Consider the following 20,034-nt stretch of genomic DNA (forward strand, 5'->3'; position numbering starts at 1 on the left):
ATAATAGAAAAGAAAAAATGTGTTGGTAAAAAATATATAGAACATAAATAAATATTTTAATAAATATATACATTGCCAGTTGTTTTGATATGGGTTTTAGGTGCCCCCATAGATTTTTTTTGTTTTTGTTCTTTTAGTTACACATCTGTTTTCACACAATAGAATACCATATATATATATATACATTTTCATCAATGGCTTGGCACTCACCCTTTCTTTTAATATATAGGTATAATTTTGCCCTGGTGCAATCCCACGTTGTAGATATATAAAATAACAAAGAAAAGAGGTGCACTCTGCGGTCTTCCAATAATAAATGAGTATTTAATCCATTTAAGGGGTTATATATCCGATCAACGTTTCGACCCGTTCAAGTCTTCCTCAAGATGTAAAGATCTTAAGGGAGACCCGAACAGGTCGAAACGTCGATCGGATATATATGTAACCTCTTATATGGATTAAATACTCATTTATTAATGGAAGACCACAGAGTGCGTCTCTTTTCTTTGTTATTTTATATATATATATAATATTTATATAGTATCAAAACAAGGAAATAAATGCTTAAAGTTATAGGAACATGCATTTTAATTGTTAATTTATTTATTTACAGTTAGCTGTATCAAGGCCATTTTTTATTTCGTTAAATCTTCCCTACTCCGTTACCAGAGGTGAACAGTTCATTTTGGAAGTTACAGTGTTTAACTATTTACCTGAAAAGCTACAGGTATGTGTTTAATATATCATTTTGCAACTAATATAAGTACCTACTATATATTATCATTGCTTCTGTTAGCTTGAGTAAAACTTTGTCCATACGTTGCTATTGCTCTTCATTTGTCTAGAAATTGCTACAAAACTGATTTGGGGCTACACATATTTTATATAAAACAGTAGGAAGAGATTCAATCCTATAAAGTAGGGATTACTCTGCATTGTTAATGGGGAATAATTGGATAGATGACATTACCATCCATGCACTACAAAGTTTGAAACAATGATTTGGTCTTTCACATAATGGGCAAATCATGTGATATGTAATCAAATCATGTAAATTTATATAATATTTAAATATTACATTGTGAGAAGTATTAGTTTTGAGATCATTCCAAAACAATTTACAGTACATTTCAGTAAATGAATGTGTTCTTTGTGCCTCATGAAAAGTACATGTTCGTTAACTTCATGTATAAATATGTTATTTAAATTTTTGCAGGCCACAGTTGCACTGGAAGCTAGCAACGCATTTACAGTACTTGCCCCAGCTAATGATGTCAGTACTGTAGCTGGCCAAACATATGTCATTGTTCCTGGGTTGAAACAAAAAACAGTTTTTTTTCCAATAAAACCAAAAACATTGGGGCAAATAACAATTAAAGTGAAGGCAACTTCATCACTGGGTGAAGATACTGTAAGCAAAACTATATTTGTAAAGGTAAGTTTAACCCAAACTACCCTTATGGGTTGGATCCGTCTAACTCAATAATGACAGTGGTTTTTATATGACATAACTGAATAATAATATATATTAAATGCTGCCTGGTCAGCGTTATCCAAAGGGAAGGGTATTTAAATGAATTTCCCATTATTTTTTTTAATATAAGATTTACTCCAACCACCATAACCACTTCTGCTTTTAGAGGTGGTCATGATGATATTTGTCATGATCCTGAGCAGGTCAGGTAGGAGACGATTGCCAGGGTCAGCAGCCATCTTTCATACTTTCCAGCAGCAGCATGGGCTGCTGCTTAACGGCGGGGGCGGGGCTTATGTGCGGGAAGCTGCTGGGTGCTGAAAACACCCAGCACTGTTCCAGTTGCCCTGCATTCCCTCGGGCTGGAACACACTGTTACAGCCTGAGGGAATATAATTTAAACACATGGCCAGCAAGTTGCTGGCATTTGGGGGGGGGGGGGGCAGGGGGGGACACAGCATGATGTAGGGGGGGGGGCATGGCCCCATCTGCCCCCCCCCCTAGCGTTAACATCAGGATCTTTATTGCTGGAATTGGACATTATAAAATTATCAGTATATCCGATAATTGAAATAATAGGAAAGAGAGAGCAACAGAGCCGAATAACTGAATTTATAGGTAAGGATAACTAAATTATGAAAATAAAGGGTTTAGACAAAAAGGTCAAAGTGGAAATAGGATAACAGGTATAAATGAAGTTATAGGTTGGAGAATTACGAATAACCTATAAGAGAAATTATAGGCAAGTAAGTTGAAGGTATAACTAAAACAGGAGTTAGGCATTATGCCTCAAAAAGAATACAATCAGAAATGGAAGTATATAATAAAAAAACTATAGTTAAAAGTATACATTACAAAGAAGGACAAATGAGCCAGACGGGAAAGGTGGCTGCTGTCTTGGCCTGGAAATGCTGACTCAGAACCCAGTCACCCCCTCCCGCATTTTGGACTGGCAGGGGAGAGCCTGGTAGACACCTGAGATGCCATTGGGGCTCAGCACAAGGCATTGAAGCTGAAGAACACAACTTTACAGCAGCTGTGAACCCAAAGGCATTGAAGACACCCGCTTTACTGCATAAAAGCTGAAGCCTGACGCACCTCGCCTTCGAAAAAGCTCAAACGGTGGACCTTAATTACACTAACCCGAGGGGCTAGCCCACAGAAGGGGCCATTGTTTATTTCCATGCTCCATTATGGTGCTCTCATGGACTATATCTGAGCCCTTTGCCCGATGATGGTCTTGCTGCGCCAACACTTGGTTTCGCTGAGTGGTATTGGCTGAATTATGCCTGGGACTTTGGCTGTCTGGCAGTAATCCCCCACTCTTCATTATTTTATTTCCTGAACACCTTTACAGCAGAAACACGTTACATAATTTTTGCTTTCAACTTACTTGCCTAGCTATCATTAGTTAGACAGATTGTGCCTGTATAACTTAAAAGTAGAAGATTCCTGGGTGTGTTAATCATAATAATCTAGGTCTTCGGTACGCTATCTGTAGGATACTTATACAGTGAGGGGAAAAAGTATTTGATCCCCTGCTGATTTTGAATGTTTGTTCACTGACAAATAAATGATCAGTCGATAATTTTAATGGTAGGTGTATTTTAACAGTGAGAGACAGAATAAATAAAAAAAAATCCAGTAAAACGCATGTAAAAAAATGTTAAAAACTGATTTGCAGGTCAATGAGTGAAATAAGTATTTGACCCCTTTCGACTTAGTACTTGGTGGCAAAACCCTTCTTGGCAGTAATAGAGGTCAAACATTTCTTGTAGTTGGCCACCAAGTTTGCACACATCTCAGGAGACATTTTGTCCCACTCCTCTTTGCAGATCCTCTCCAACTCATTAAGGTTTCAAGACTGACGTTTGGCAACTTGAACCTTCAGCTTCTTCCACATATTTTCTATGGGATTACAGTCTGAAGACTGGCTAGGCCACTTCAGGATCTTAATGTGCTTCTTCTTCTTGAGTCACTCCTTTGTTGCTTTGGTTGTGTGTTTTGGGTCATTGTCATGCCCATTTTTAATGCCCTGGCTGAGCGAAGGAGGTTCTCACCAAAGATTTGATGGTACGTGGCCCCATCCTTTTTTCCTTTGATGCGGTGCAGTTGTCCTGTCCCCTTAGCAGAAAAACACCCCCAAAGCATAATGTTTCCACCTCCATGTTTGATGGTGGGAATGGTGTTTTTGGGGTCATAGGCAGCATTCCTCCTCCTCCACACACGGCGAGTTGAGTTCATGCCAAAGAGCTCGATTTTGGTCTCATCTGACCACAACAATTTCACCCAGTTCTCCTCTGAATCATTCAGATGTTCACTGCCAAACTTCAGACAGGCCTGTACATGTGCCTTCTTGAGCAGGGGTACCTTGCAGGCGCTGCAGGATTTCAGTCCTTCACAGCGTAGTGTGTTACCAGTCTTGGTGACTATGGTCCCAGCTGCCTTGAGATCATTAACAAAGTCTTCCCGTGTAGTTCTGGGCTGCTTCTTTACCGTTGATCATTGAAACTCCACGAGGTGAGATCTTGCATGGAGCACCAGACCGAGGGAGACTGACAGTTATTTTGTGTTTCTTCCATTTGCAAATAATCGCACCAATTGTTGGTACGTTCTCACCAAGCTGCTTGGCGATGGTCTTGTAGCCCATTCCAGCCTTGTGTAGGTCTCTTGTCCCTGACATCCTTGGATAGCTCTTTGGCCTTGGGGAAGAGTTTGGAATCTGATTGATTGATTACTTCTATGGACAGGTGTCTTTTATACAGTGTGACAAACTGCCATTTGCCACTAGGCATTGGAGAGGACTTATTGCTAGCCTCCTGCCCTGCGACTATGGCCCTGGAAGGTATTGCCCTTTGAGACTTGTATTTGGGCCCAATGGATGTTTGTATGCTGTTCCTGGCCCTTTAAATACTTAGGAGCAGTGTTCCAACTTTTAAACTGGCACTTCCAATGCAGTCGAAGTGCCGAAGCCGTCGAAGTGGCCGCCATTACAGTCGAACACGTGGCGGCGGCCATTTTAATCCAGTCGAACGCGGTGAGCTGTACCTTCCCCTACCCTTCGACACTGCGGCTGGAGACTAAGTCCCGTTCGAAGATTCGAACACACGTTTGAACGGGACTTTGTCATTTCTGGGTGTAAAACAGACCTCTGGTAGACAATAGAATACCACGGAAACAACCCCAGTTTCACTTCGACACTTCAACAAAAGTCAAAGTGAGTTCGACGATTCGAACGGCGCCTTCAGACGGGACTTTGTAACTTTTCAGGGCAGAAATAGACCGACTGCACAGCCTGAATCTGTGGAACTGTTTTGGGCAGGGAAATTTGCTTGCGGTCGGTCATAAAGCTAACTCTTTAACCCCTGGATGGAATTAGCTGAATTTTGGATATGTTTGTAAGTAAAGTATGCTGATTATTAATATGTGTTTTTTTTAGATCTTTAAAGTTATAAAAATGTATAAAAATGTATGTTTAAACTGTATGTTATAATTGGGTTACCTCTCAGGCTAAGGGTAGGGAATCTGTGGGAGGTAACCATTGTGTGATTGGGTAATGTTTAATTGGATGTGGGCGTCTCCATTCCAGGGGAGAACTGCATAAAAGCAGAGTGTGTGTAATTAAACTTCAGACTTCTTCTTGACCCTCAATACGTAGCCTTGTCTCGTTATTGGAGGGAACAGCTATATTACACTGGGGATTGCTATGCGCGGCATACTCCCTTGAGCTTTAATCACTTGTTCTTGTTCCTGATCCCCTCTCCTGGAGGAGAGGTCTTTCCCACACGGTCCTGAATGCTGGAGGTTGGAAGGAAGGGTGGAAGGAAGACGGCGCGGCTCCAGTTAAGCTACGGCAGTTGTGGAGTCTGCGGTGGTTGTGGTGTCGTCTGCAGTACTGGGAGTCCTCAGGAAGTGCTAGGAGCATCCGTCAACGGAAGGTGTCCGTTACATACAGGTAACGAGCTGAGATTAGGAGCACTCCCTTTAAGAGAGTGCTCCTAATCTTCGCTCGTTATTTGTATAAAAGAAACCTGGGAGCCAGAAATCTTGCTGATTGACAGGGGATCAAATACTTATTTCACTCATTGACATGCAAATCAATTTAATAACTTTTTTGACATGCGTTTTTCTGTATATTTTCTTGGTTATTCTGTCTCTCACTGTTAAAATACACCTACCGTTAAAATTATAGACTGATCATTTCTTTGTCAGTGGACAAACGTTCAAAATCACCAGGGGATCAAATACTTTTTCCCCTCACTGTATATAGGGTATTTAGCCTGGACATGTTTAGCTCAACCTGATAACTAGTTTTTTTTTATTATCAACCAAATGTGTGCAATTAATTTACATGCCATGTTTCTCTCTTCTATTGTCTATTATTACTTGTCTTGTCTTTGTTTTCGTGGCAGCACAAGCGTGTTTTTTTTTCTCACTCCAAAAATAAAGAATGTAAAAAAAAAAGCTATTTGACAATACAAATATATTGGACACATACTGAGGAAGGTGAAACTTGTTCATATAACGTCCAAAGCTGAGCGGATGGGCTTTAGGTTTCAGAGCATTCTCATTTAATTGTCAAACGTTTTGAAAATGGTTTGACTAAAACTGAAGAAACATTTTATATATTTATATAACAGTCATTGCATCACACCACTATGACACGTTATAATGGTATGTCTAGTGTCACATTAACATATGTATTTACTTATTAAACAGCAGTAAGTTGTTAAGACTTGATAAATAAATTGCAAATATGAGTCATAATGGTTAATTAGGAAAATAACTAAGTTGGGAAATGTAGGACTTTGACTTTGATTTAATATTATTGTCTAAGTTTTCAAAATGATTTAATAATTTTTTTATAAACATTTGAAATAATTTAATATAATGAAAAATGTTTGAATCTTGTAATATTTAGATTTTTTTATATATGATATAAGTTTTGCTATTTTAGTATGTTGAAAAAAATCATTGTATTCAAAATACTAAAACAAATTCTGAAATTCTTTATTGATTTCTACCTTTGAAGGTTGAAGGAGTGAAGCATTTTTATTCTCAGGCTGCAGTTTTTCAGGTGAATGGTGCTGGAGGTACTTCTCAGACTGTGTCAAAGGATTTTTCATTCACTTTTCCATCTGATGTCGTACAAGATAGCAAGGAAGCTCTCGTCACTGTTATAGGTACAAATAAATGCTTTTCATAAACTTTTTAAAGCAAATCGAGAATTACACGATTATATACTAAAGTAAGAATTCAAGGTAAATTAAAAAATGAATTTCAAATATAATATCACTGTAGCTGAACTAAAAGCATACAGTTGCAAGAAAAAGTATGTGAGCCCTTTGGGATGATATGGATTTCTGCACAAATTGGTCATAAAATGTGATCTGATCATCATCTAAGTCACAACAATAGACAATCACAGTCTGCTTAAACTAATAACACACAAAGAATGAAATGTTGCCATGTTTTTATTGAACACACCATGTAAACATTCACAGTGCAGGTGGAAAAAGTATGTGAACCCCTAGACTAATGACATCTCCAAGAGTTAATTGGAGTGAGATATCAGCCAACTGGAGTCCAATCAATGAGATGAGATTGGAGGTGTTGGTTTCAGCTGCCGTGCCCTATAAAAAACACACACCAGTTCTGGGTTTGCTTTTCACAAGAAGCATTGCCTGATGTGAATGATGCCTCGCACAAAAGAGCTCTCAGAAGACCACGATTAAGAATTGTTGACTTACATAAAGCTAGAAAGGGTTATAAAAGTATCTCCAAAAGCCTTGCTGTTCATCAGTCCACAGTAAGACAAATTGTCTATAAATGGAGAAAGTTCAGCACTGCTTCTACTCTCCCTAGGAGTGGCCATCCTGTAAAGATGACTGCAAGAGCACAGCGCAGACTGCTCAATGAGGTGAAGAAGAATCCTAGAGTGTCAGCTAAAGACTTACAAAAGTCACAGGCAAATGCTAACATCCCTATTAGCGAATCTACAATACGTAAAACACTAAACAAGAATGGATTTCATGGGAGGATACCAAAGAGGAAGCCACTGCTGTCCAAACAAAACATTACTGCACGTTTACAGTTTGCACAAGAGAACCTGGATATTCCACAGCAGTACTGGCAAAATATTCTGTGGACAGATGAAACCAAAGTTGAGTTGTTTGGAAGAAACACACAACACTATGTGTGGCAAAAAAAGAGGCACAGCACACCAACATCAAAACCTCATCCCAACTGTGAAGTATAGTGGTGGGGGCATCATGGTTTGGGGCTGCTTTGCTGCGTCAGGGCCTGGACAAATTGTTATCATCGAAGGAAAAATGAATTCCCAAGTTTATCAAGACATTTTGCAGGAAAACATAAGGCCATCTGTCTACCAGCTGAAGCTCAACAGAAGATGGGTGTTGCAACAGGACAATGACCCAAAGAATAGAAGTAAATCAACAACAGAATGGCTTATTAAACAGAAGAAAAAACACCTTATGAAGTGGCCCAGTCAGAGGCCTGACCTAAACCCTATAGAGATGCTGTGGCATGACCTCAAGAAAGCAATTCACACCAGACATCCCAAGAATATTGCTGAACTGAAACAGTTCTGTAAAGAGGAATGGTCAAGAATTACTCCTGACCGTTGTGCACGTCTGATCTGCAACTACAGGAAACGTTTGGTTGAAGTTATTGCTGCCAAAGGAGGTTCAACCAGTTACTAAATCCAAGGGTTCACATACTTTTTCCACCTGCACTGTGAATGTTTACATGGTGTGTTCAATAAAAACATGACAACATTTCATTCTTTGTGTGTTATTAGTTTAAGCAGACTGTAATTGTCTATTGTTGTAACTTAGATGATCAGATCACATTTTATGACCAATTTGTGCAGAAATCCATATCATTCCAAAGGGTTCACATACTTTTTCTTGCAACTGTAGATGACTTAGAGAAATTGTTTAAATTTCAGCTATTTAAAAATTAGAAATTCCCTTCCAATTCCCACTTTAGTAAATAGCTCTCTTTATGTTTTTAAGTTAATTTCTGTAAATTAGTTTAACCCCACAGGGACTGAGGCAGTTGTACAAATTCAGATCAAAACAAAACATAAACAAAACTTTTAATTTGAGCCGTTCAAGCGTAATTCACTTCTTTCATATTAAATGCACCCACACTTTTATATATAATGTTGTGCAGAAGAAACAGGGCTTTCATGTCATGTCAAATATTTATATATTAAACATAATTTAATATGAATAAAATAAAAAAGTGAGAAATTAAGAAATGTTATTTGTTTAGTTCTGCATGGCATTTTAACTGTGAATGTCATAATACTGTTAGCTGTTACTGCAATAAAGTACACATATTTGTGTTTAGCAATGTCTCACGAGTAAAACAGTATCCCCCCAAGTACAGGTTTTATAGTGTTTTGGAAACTTACAGAGTCAAATATAGCAAATTACATTTTTCAGTTTATACACATTGAATATTGTCAGACAGGTTATGTTGCATTTGAGACTGTATCATAGCCCAGGAATACAAATTGCCCCTATGATAGAAAACCCAATGTATTACAAATGGGGTATGTCCAGTCTTTTTTTTTTAGTAGCCACTTAGTCACAAACACTGGCCAAAGTTAGTGTTCATATATATTTGTGTGTGAAAAATGCAAAAAACTAAATTTAACGCGTTTAGGACCACCACAAAGAGGACGGTATAGAACGCCCGCCGTCCTTAAGGGGTTAAAGGAACACTATAGGCTGCTAACTAAAGCTATGCACATTTGTTAAAACCTGCACATTTAAAAGTGGATATGTACAATCAGTTAGTTTTAAGAGTTAAACATCAAAGTACCAATGCAGTGAAACTATTCAATAACTGTCAAGAAACATCGAGTCCTTTTGGGTTACTTTAGAATTTGGTAATCACACAGTAACTCATGTAGGTGTGATTTATAGCCCCCAGTTAGATAATCTACTAGTTGAGAAAATAGCTAAAATGACAATGAATGGCGAAGTTATCATCATGGGTGACTTTAATCTTCCTGATGTTAACTGGAAAATCAAAATAGCTGCTTGTGCCAGGAGCACATATATTCTAAACTCTTTACTGGGATTGTCTCTAAAACAAGTCATTGAGGAGCCAACTCGTAAAGAGGCATACTAGATATAGTGTTTACAAATGGAGATTTGGTATCAGATATTACTGTAGGTGAAAGTTTAGGATCCAGGTATCATTAGTCAGTGTGGTTTAATTTAAGAACAGTGGCAAGTAACACAACACAAAAAAAAGTTTAAGACTTTAGAAAAACAAACTTTTCTAAAATTAGAATATGTGTAAGTGAGTCATTATCAGACTGGAGAAGTTTAACCCCTTAAGGCCCAAACTTCTGGAATAAAAGGGAATCATGACATGTCACACCAAGAGAAATTAGATTTTTTAAAAGCTGCACTGCTGAAGGCAACAGAAAATTACATTAGGCTCGTCAGTAAAAGCAAAAAAAAAATAAGAAACCACTGTGGTACTCCACGGATGTGGCCAAAATAGTAAAAAACAAAAGGTTAGCATTTAGTAATTAATTATAATAAACCCAGAGTGAGGAAGATAGATAGATCTATAAGATTATGCAGAAAGAGGCTAAGCAAGTTATAAGAGCTTCCAAATCACACACAGAAGAGAAAATAGCACAGTTAGTAAAAAAAAAAAGGGACAAAACATTTTTTAGATACATAAATGAGAGAGAGTAAAAGAGAGTAAAATAATGATTACCGTATATACTCGAGTATAAGCCGACCCGAATATATGCCGAGGCCCCTAATTTTGCCCCCAAAAACTGGGAAAACTTATTGACTCGAGTATAAGACTAGGGTGGGAAATGCAGCAGCTACTGGTAAATTTCTAAATAAAATTAGATCCTAAAAAAATTATATTAATTGAATATTTATTTACAGTGTGTGTGTATATAATGAATGCAGTGTGTGTGTATGAATGCAGTGTGTGCGTATGAGAATGCAGTGTGTATGGGTGCAGTGTGTGTGTATGAGTGCAGTGTGTGTATGAGTGCAGTGTGTGTGTATGAGTGCAGTCCGTGTGTGTGAATGCAGTGTGTATATGAGTGCAGTGTGTGTGTGTGTGTATGAGTGCAGTGTATGTATGAGTGCAGTGTGTGTGTGTGAATGCAGTGTGTATATGAATGCAGTGTGTATATGAGTGCAGTGTGTGTGTGTGTGTGTGTGTGTGATGCAGAGTGTGATGCAGAGCCTTGGTGGGGGGTGGGCATTTTAATATATTTTTTATTATTATTATTTTCATTTTTTTGCTATATTATTATTTTTTATTATTACTATTTTTATTATTATTGTATTATTATTATTTTCATTTTTTTTGTTATAGTATTATTTTTTTTTATTACTATTTTTATTATTATTGTATTATTATTATTTTCATTTATTTTTGTTATATTATTAATTTATTTATTTTCATTACTATTATACATTTTTTTGTCCCCCCTCCCTGCTTGCTAGCGTGCCAGGGAGGGGGGCTCCTTCCCTGGTGGTCCAGTGGGATTGGTAGTTCAGTGGGGGGGCTGTGGGGGCTGGCAGAGATGTTACTTACCTCTCCTGCAGCTCCTGTCAGCTCTCTCCTCCTCCGCGCCGGTCCGTGCAGCTCTTCTGTCAGCTCCCACTGTAAGTCTCGCGAGAGCTGACCGAGGTGCTGAACGGACGGCGCGGAGGAGGAGAGAGCTGACAGGAGCTGCAGGAGAGGTAAGTAACATCTCTGCCAGCCCCCACAGCCCCTGTCTGTATTATGGCAATGCAAATTGCCATAATACAGACTATTGACTCGAGTATAAGCCGAGTTGGGGTTTTTCAGCACAAAAAATGTGCTGAAAAACTCGGCTTATACTCGAGTATATACGGTAGTTAGGTTAATAACAAAAAGGTCTTGACGGTAAGGTATGTGCTTTTGCCAATGATACTAAAATATGTAACAGGGTTGATGTTCCAGGAGTGATAAGCCAAATGGCAAATGGTTTAGGTAAACTAGAAAAATGTTCAGAGTTGTGGCAGCTGACATTTAATTTGGATAAGTGCAAGATAATACACCTTAAATGTAAAAACCCAAGGGCAGAGTACAGAATATTTGAGAGTCCTAATCACAACATCTGAGGAAAGGGATTTGGGGCTAATTATTTCAGATGACTTAAAGGTATGCAGACAATGTAGTAGCGCAGCAGGAAATGCAAGGAGAATGTTTGGTTGTATAGGGAGAGGTATTAGCAGTAGAAAGAGGGAAGTGCTCATGCCATTGTACAGAACACTGGTGAGACCTCACTTGGAGTATTGTACACAGTGCTGGAGACCGTGTCTCCAGAAAGATATTGATACTTTAGAGAGAGTTCAGAGAAGAGCTACTTAACTGGATTGCAGGATAAAACTTACAAGGAAAGGTTAACAGATCTTAACTTGTATAGCTTGGAGGAAAGACGAGGCAGGGGGATATGATATAAATAAAGGGAATCAACACAGTAAAAAAGGAGACTATATTTAAAAGAAGAAAAACTACCTCAACAAGAGGACATAGTCTTAAATTAGAGGGGCAAAGGTTTAAAAATAATATCAGGAAAATTACTTTACTGAGAGGGTGGTGGATGCATGGAATAGCCTTCCAGCTGAAGTGGTAGAGGTTAACACAGTGAAGGAGTTTAAGCATGTGTGGGATAGGCATAAGGCTATCCTAACTATAAGATAAGGCCACAGACTAATGAAAGTATTTTGAAAATTGGGCAGACTAGATGGGCCAAATGGCTCTTATCTGCGGTCACATTCTATGTTTTTATATTTCTATGTTTCTATGAATCTCTTTAATCATCACCAAAAGGCCAACACCCCTTCCCAATTCTCGTGGGTACTTACCCAGTGGCCTATCTCATTGCCATTTGACAATTAGTTATGTTCCTAAGTCTCCAATTTTATCTTAATTGTTTCACAACATTAACAAAGGTCAGCCAGTACCTGGGTGTTATATAGTTACTCCCACTAACGATTTTTCTGTTTCAGGTATCGTTATAACTGTCGATACAATATGTGGAATGACAGCATTGAGGAGACAATGAACAGGGATTTAGGGGTTGATAAGCATTCTGACAATTGGTTTCAGATCTAGTTTTGGTAGTTGTACCAAGACATGAGCCTTGAGAGGAGTCAGTATTTATTTACGGCAGCTATTGCATCTTTAATACTATAATGATTTCCTTCTAACAAACTTGGAAGTTTTGGTGGTATATATCAGTAGCTTCAGTCAATGTACAAGTAATACTAATCATAAGATGGGCTTCATTACAAGTTTAGGAAATTTTAATATTTGTCCCTATCCTGTTCATCATTTTGGGACACCAGAACTGACTTGCTCAATTTTAATTGTATGCCCTTGGCTTTTGACCCCGACCATAAATGTTGGTTGTATGCTTTGAGTTCTGGTAGAGGTTTTGCCAACCTATATCTACCCCCTTCCAACTTCCTCTTGACATTCTTCTAATGTTTTGAAACTGCACTCACCTCTCCCTGATTATGCTCTTTTATTAGCTAGGCCAAACAGTGTTAATAAATGTTTGGAATAAAAGCTGGTCTGTGACAAAAAAAAAGAATTATGGACATTTCATAAAGATAAAGAATTGAAATGCTCATAAAAAGTGTATTGGAGTTTCAGTAAAAACAGAGTCAAAATATATCATAAGACAAAGTAGGGTTTACTTTGTCTTATGGTAAAGGCTCAAGTTGACAAAAATTGAGAAAAAGTGGTGCCACCACAGTCAAGTTCTGTCAATTCTCACAGCCGTCACAAGCGATGACTGTGGGAATGAGACATTGTTATATTCATTCCAAGAAAATATGTATGGAGATCCTCCGTAAACACCATTGTGTACTCATAGTGCATGTGTGGGAGTACAGCACTGATGTGAGTTCCTCTTGGATAAAGTGCAAGGAACTGAAGTTTGAAGACCTATGGTGTGTAGCATCAGATATGTATAACTAACCCATGCTGCACCTTAATAACATTGTACCCCAAGTAAAGTGTGAAAACTCTGGAAGGTGCTAGAGCTGCTTTAATTGTCTTCCTTTTTCTATTTTACAAGTGTTCACAAATTGATTTGCATGGTTATCCTTTAGCTTCAGAGAGTAAAATGTGTGTATTATTTTATATACATATTAAATGTCTAGCCTTACAAACATTATGAAAACGTTCTTTGATTAGTATCATAGAAACTAATAAAAGCACCAAATGCATCCAAGAAAATGTATGCATTGCATGATAAAGATTGAGTTTTACCTGTTTTCTCCAAATAGCAATCCCAGTAAGTAGAACTTTAGTCAATTCACCTTTGGAGAAAATTTGGTGTTGGTGGAATTACATGTTTGTAATAGCAAATACAATTTTCATATAAGTTTCAGGTAAACTATATCTGTTATTAGTGTAATATAAATTGTTTAATGTTCATTCTCAATATTTCAATAGGAGATCTTCTTGGGCCTTCAATAGATGGTCTTGAGTCACTGATCCAGATGCCATATGGTTGTGGAGAACAGAATATGATTAATTTTGCACCAAATATTTATGTTCTTGAATATTTAACAGCAACTGGACAAATCAAAGGAGACATTAAGAAAACGGCAATTGATTATATGACACAAGGTGAGTATCCTTTTATAGACACTTCTATTACATTTGGTTAGCATGGTGGTCGCTCTTTATCTGAAATTTGTGTATATGGAATATGATTGAAACTAAAATCTTTGAAATATATAGGAAATAGAAATGTAACTCTTTTTAGTTATACACCCTTTCTTTCTCAGTGTTCAGTGTTCAGCATTTTTACCACTACTATAGAGTTTCACTGTTTTATTCCTTTTCTCCCAACATTGCCTAAACATGGACTTAAAAAAAAAATGTAGCCCATGAAGCCAACTTGTACCCTAATGCTTGTTTTCACCCTTCAGAGATATGACTTACTCAGCAAGTGCTACTTTCAGCACCTCTTCATATCCTTATTCTTACCATAACTGCTTTTGTAAGTCAGATTTAATGCCTGGATTTTAACATGCAAAAAATGGGGATGTGGTGCTGAAGTAAGGGCTTCATAAGCTTAATATTTTGATGGGCCCAGTGAGATCTGTAGATGTTACAGAAATTCAGAACACTCTCTTCACACATATTGACATAAATAGATATTCTTGCAAAATACTTTCTATTGAGGATCACATACTGCACAGAGAAAAATGTACATATAGCTATGCTCTGAGTTTACAATAAAATGCATGATTGTAGCACAGGTTATTATGTTTGGAATCAGCCTTCAAAGAAAACAATACAACAATAACACAATTTAACAGAAAGAAGAGAGTTAGGTTTATCATTGTCTATTTAGTCTAACTGACCTGTAAGAAAAAAATATCTAACTATTTGGTGACCAGTGACTAGTTTTTAAGCAGTTTATCTATGATTTCCATTGATCATTGTGATTTATTATTATTATTTTTGCCATTTACATAGCGCCAACAGATTCCGTAGCACTTTACAATATTATTAGAGGGGGATTTAACTATAAATAGGACAATTACAAAGAACTTACGGGAACAATAGGTTGAAGAGGACCCTGCTCAATTGAGCTTACATTCTATAGGAGGTGGGGTGTAAAACACATTAGGACAGGAATTTGCAGTCAAATAGGTGGGTTGCCCTTTAGGAGAGAGCAAGAGACAGGTATGTGAGGTAGAGGTTACTCTGGGAGGCCATAAGCTTTCCTAAAGAGATGGGTTTTAAGGCACTTCTTAAAAGATGCAAGACTAGGGGAGAGTCTGGTGGCGGTATGCAGGCTATTCCATAGGAAGGGAGCCTCCCGCGAGAAGTCCTGCAATCGTGTGTTGGCCGTACGGGCAGTGGTGTATCCTGGTTTTGTGCTGCCCTAGGACTCAGGCATCCCCCTTTCCCCCCCCCCGCGCCACCCACACCCAACCCTTCCCTCCGCCCTGCATTCTAAATACACACACACATTCACTGACAGAAACACACACACACACTAACAGACACTCACACTCACTAACAGACAAACATACAGTCACTAACAGACACAAACTAGCAGACACACACACTCACTAACAGACACACACACTAACATACACACACTCACTCACTAGCAGACACACACTAGCAGACACACTCACTAACAGACACATACACCCACAGGCAAACACACGCTAACTGTCAGGCCTTAAGCCTCCCGATGTCTCCTCATGCTTCCAGGTTTGACGGAGCTTAGCCACACCCCCATTGCCGCGGTCTGCTATTTAATGCGACCGCACCAGCTGATAGACGCTGGATTATTGAAACGCGTACCGCGCCAAACTCACCGGCTCACATACCTCGGTGAGACGACCACTCGCTACTAGACCGGACTGGAGGAATATTCAAGTCCCCAACATCTCTCTTCATCACAGACAACTACCAGCACTCTCGGCAACCATTCACTGAAGCAACCGCCTCTGAGGAGAGCTGGGGACACAATCCCTCTACTTCCAGAAGTTAAGTAATTTACAGTCTCTGAGTTAAGAGCTAACAATGTTAAAGCTTTATTTCAACTTACTAAAGTCTGCTATCAAGTTCTCCAGCAATCCTGCTACAGCTTTCCTCAAATCAAGTATTATTCAAGTTCAGCTGTACCTGTCTTGCTACAGATAATCTTATTTCTTCATACTAAAGTCTTCTATCAAGTTGTTCAGCAAGCCTGCTACAGCATCCCTCAAACAAGTATTAATTAAGTTATACTGCACCAGTCTTGCTGCTGATAATTCCAATGTATATGATCTCTTATAATTTGAACTGTTAACAAGAATAACGGATGCTAATGAATTCTGAACCTTGTCAATGCTAAATGAAACAAACCGTTTATTATTTAAAGAAACAGTAACTGTAATTCTGGAACTGAAGTCTCAGTTCCATCTAAGTGTCTTAATAAAAGATCAAAGTCCTAACAAATCTGCAGTTGTGTTCCACATCATTTACTGTGAACGTGACACTAACACACACACTAACATACACACACACACACTAACACACACACACACACACATTAACGCATACGCACACACTAACAGACATACACACACACTAACAGACATACATACACACACTCACTCATACTAACACAATTTTTTTAACCCCCCGCCCCAGCCTCCTTACCTTTGGGAATGCTGGGTGGGAGGTCTCGTTCTCCCTGGTGGTCCAGTGGTTGCTGGGCGGGCGGCAATGGCAGGCAGCTGGCGAGGGAGCACTTCCTCTGAGCGGTCTGCTCAGCTCCCTCGCGCGCCGCAGAGTGAGGCTGGGAGCCGGAATATGACGTCACCTCCGGCTCTGCCTCACTCTGCGGCGCACGAGGGAGCTGAGCAGACCGCTCAGAGGAAGTGCTCCCTCGCCGCCCGACCGGCAGCCCAGCATGTCTGTTAGCCGCAAGGCTAACAAGTCATTTGCCCTGGGCATTTGGGGGCGGCTTTTTTTGCCACCCCCTGGAAAATGCCGCCCAAGGCAAATGCCTTGTTTGCCTCGCGGCTAAAATGTCCCTGCATACGGGTGCGGACAACGGACAGGAGGTGGTCACGGGCAGAGCGGAGAGACCGAGAAGGGACATACCTATGGATCTGTGAGGAGATATAAGAGGGGCTAGAGTTGTTCAGTTCTTTATAGGTGTGAATTAGTACCTTGAATTGACTCCTATAGCATACAGGAAGCCAATGTAAGGACTGACAGAGGGGTGAGGTGTGAGAGAAACGACCAGAGAGGAAAATCAGTCTGGCAGCAGCGTTCATTACGGACTGTAGCGGTGCAGTACGGCTTTTGGGAAGACCAAATTACTAGAGCATGGACAAGCTCCTTGGTAGTATCTGGTGCAAGAAATGGGCGGATGCGGGCTATGTTTTTAAGATGGAATCTACAGGATTTGGCAACATGCTGTATGTGAGGCTCAAAGGTGAGGCCAGAATCAAGTATGACGCCAAGACAGCGCGCTTGCAAGGATGGACTGATGTGGGTAGCACAAACTTGAAGGGAGACCGAAAAAGGAGCATCAGTATTAGGAGGAGGAAAGACAAGGAGCTCCGTTTTAGAGAGATTGGGTTTCAGAAAGCGGGAGGACATCCAGTCAGAGATGGAAGAAAGGAAAGCAGTGACATGTTGCAGGACGGCAGGGGAGAGGTCCGGGGAGGAGAGATATAACTGGGTGTCATCAGCGTACAGGTGGTAGCGGAATTCAAAAGAGGTAATAAGTTTGCCAAGAGAGGCAGTATAAAGAGAAAATAGAAGGGGACCAAGGACAGAGCCTTGTGGGTCTCCAACCGAGACAGGACGAGGGGGAGGAGGTATCATTAGAAAAAGAGACACTGAATGAGCATTGGGAGAGATAAGAGGAAAACCACAAGTTGTTGGATGTGACAGGGATGTCCCTAACTAGATGTATTGCCAATGAGGCATTAAATACAGATGCAAGGCACCATTTTTCTATTTAAACGAAGGGATATATACCTCCATGATATGAATGGGAACTGGTTTTGTGGGACATGATAAGACATCCTAAAATGAGACTAACCTGGGAGTGGTGTCTTAATCTGAGAGTAGTAAGAAAGGGTAGATGTACACAATCAGCTGAGCTCAAACCTGAGTAATTAAGGAAGCTATATATTGTTTAGTATGGAACGTATATTAGAACTATAAAGCAATCATTACATAATATACCAAAAATATACTATAGAAAATACAATGTTAAACTATTATTTAAACAATGAGATATACAAACCATTTGTTTCTGTTAATGCAGCCCCAGCCTCACCTCCCTTGGCTTTGACTGACACAGCATGCATGAAAACAAAATGGTTTAATTTTCAATCAGATGTAATATTCTTTAAAGTTTTTATCTCGTGCTCTGTAAATTGAACGTTAATTACATTACAGGAGGCTCCTGTAGGGTCTAGCAAGCAATTAACAGTGCAGCAGATAAGAAATTATAAATTAAACAGAATTTGCAATAAAGGACGTGTAAACATTATCTCTCACTTTTTAGGAAGTGTTTAGGAAGGCTGTGCATATCACATGCAAAAGGTGTGACTAGGACTACATAAACCAAGTTCTTTAACTCATAATTGGCAGAGCATTAAGCAATAAGACTCCAGGGATATGATTTATACACTAAAACTGCTTCATTAAGCTAAAATTGATTTAGTTACTATATTGTCCCTTTAACACTGTGTCTAAACATTTTAAATCATTTGAAAACGCTTATTCAAAAATATTAAAGGGATATTGGTAGGCTATAGTGCCCTGGTGGCCCGACCTGTAGGGAGAAAAATATATATTTAACTTACCTTTTCTCCTTCACAGTGTGGTCTCTATGGCTGGCCCTGCCTCCTATGCTCTGATCATAGAGGCTAGTGTGAATGCACAACAAAATGCAATGCTTCACCAATTACATCTGATTGAATAACTATATACCCAAGTAGAGCAATCCTCCTTCAAGACCCAAACATGTGTCACTCCATTTCTATACTCTCCAGACAGCGCTAGAACATTGTATAAATTGATTTTTTTAGTGGAGAAATATTTCTAACCTTCTCTAAACAAATAATGCATTTATAGTACTATTTATAATAGTACTACTTTCATAAAAACAGAATGTTTATAACTTAACACATGATTTTAACTCTGCAGGTTATCAAAGGGAATTAACCTACAAGAGAAGTGATGGTTCATTTAGTGCTTTTGGGAATGGTGATTCTTCTGGAAGTACTTGGTGAGTGATTTAGAGCATTATTTATTAAACAGTAGATTGTTAAATTTGCCAATTTAATTGTAAAATGTAGGCCAAAATATCTAAGCACCAATTCCAATGTGGTTGCTAATTACCAACTGTGGGCTGTTACTATTACTTGCAGCCAGTAGGCATCTATGGCCAAAAAAATACCATCTAGTTTCTAGCTTCCAGGCCCATGTTTACAAGCCTTCCACTACTAAAATGTACTACTACAAATGACATGCACATGCAGGTTAGACACACAAAATATCTGCATAATTTGCACATGAAGGTTGATTTAAATGTCTAAACAGATATATAGTAGGTATATTGAATTGTGAGTTTGTACTGTGCAAGGTACATAGTTGTGTAATAGCCCTGTGGTTCTTGTTGGTGCCTTATTGAGGTTAATTCACCCATTAACTTGTTAAGACAAGATTTAATACAGATGAAGGGATATGATAGCACTAACCAAATATACGTAGGTCAACCCAAACCTCTAGGTGCTAACATGTTTATTAGCACGAATATACAACAGACAAGAGACTGGAAGAAAGGTGTTTTAAATTACAGCAGGGTTCTTTATCATAAGAACAATACAAATGTGAAATTCTCTTTGTCTTATCAAATTATGTAGATATTATTGAAAAAAGACTGTTTTAAAAAAAACAAAACAAAAAACAGAATATACAAGAATGTAATTAAAATGTATGGACACGTTGTTGGT

At 38.8% G+C, this 20,034-nt stretch overlaps 1 protein-coding gene across 1 annotated transcript in view; it reads left to right on the forward strand.

Moving 5' to 3' along the window:
* The window catches only part of LOC134586245 (CD109 antigen-like), a 368,983-nt gene that overhangs the window by 313,319 nt on the left and 35,630 nt on the right, over positions 1-20,034 (forward strand). The window contains exons 20-24 of the mRNA XM_063441738.1: positions 614-727; positions 1,217-1,435; positions 6,507-6,657; positions 13,991-14,167; positions 19,226-19,307. Of these exons, the coding sequence (XP_063297808.1) occupies positions 614-727; positions 1,217-1,435; positions 6,507-6,657; positions 13,991-14,167; positions 19,226-19,307 (743 nt within the window). The remainder of the gene's footprint in view (positions 1-613; positions 728-1,216; positions 1,436-6,506; positions 6,658-13,990; positions 14,168-19,225; positions 19,308-20,034) is intronic.

The sequence above is a fragment of the Pelobates fuscus genome, chromosome 2 (genome assembly GCF_036172605.1).
Source record: "Pelobates fuscus isolate aPelFus1 chromosome 2, aPelFus1.pri, whole genome shotgun sequence".
Taxonomy (NCBI): Eukaryota; Metazoa; Chordata; class Amphibia; order Anura; family Pelobatidae; genus Pelobates; species Pelobates fuscus.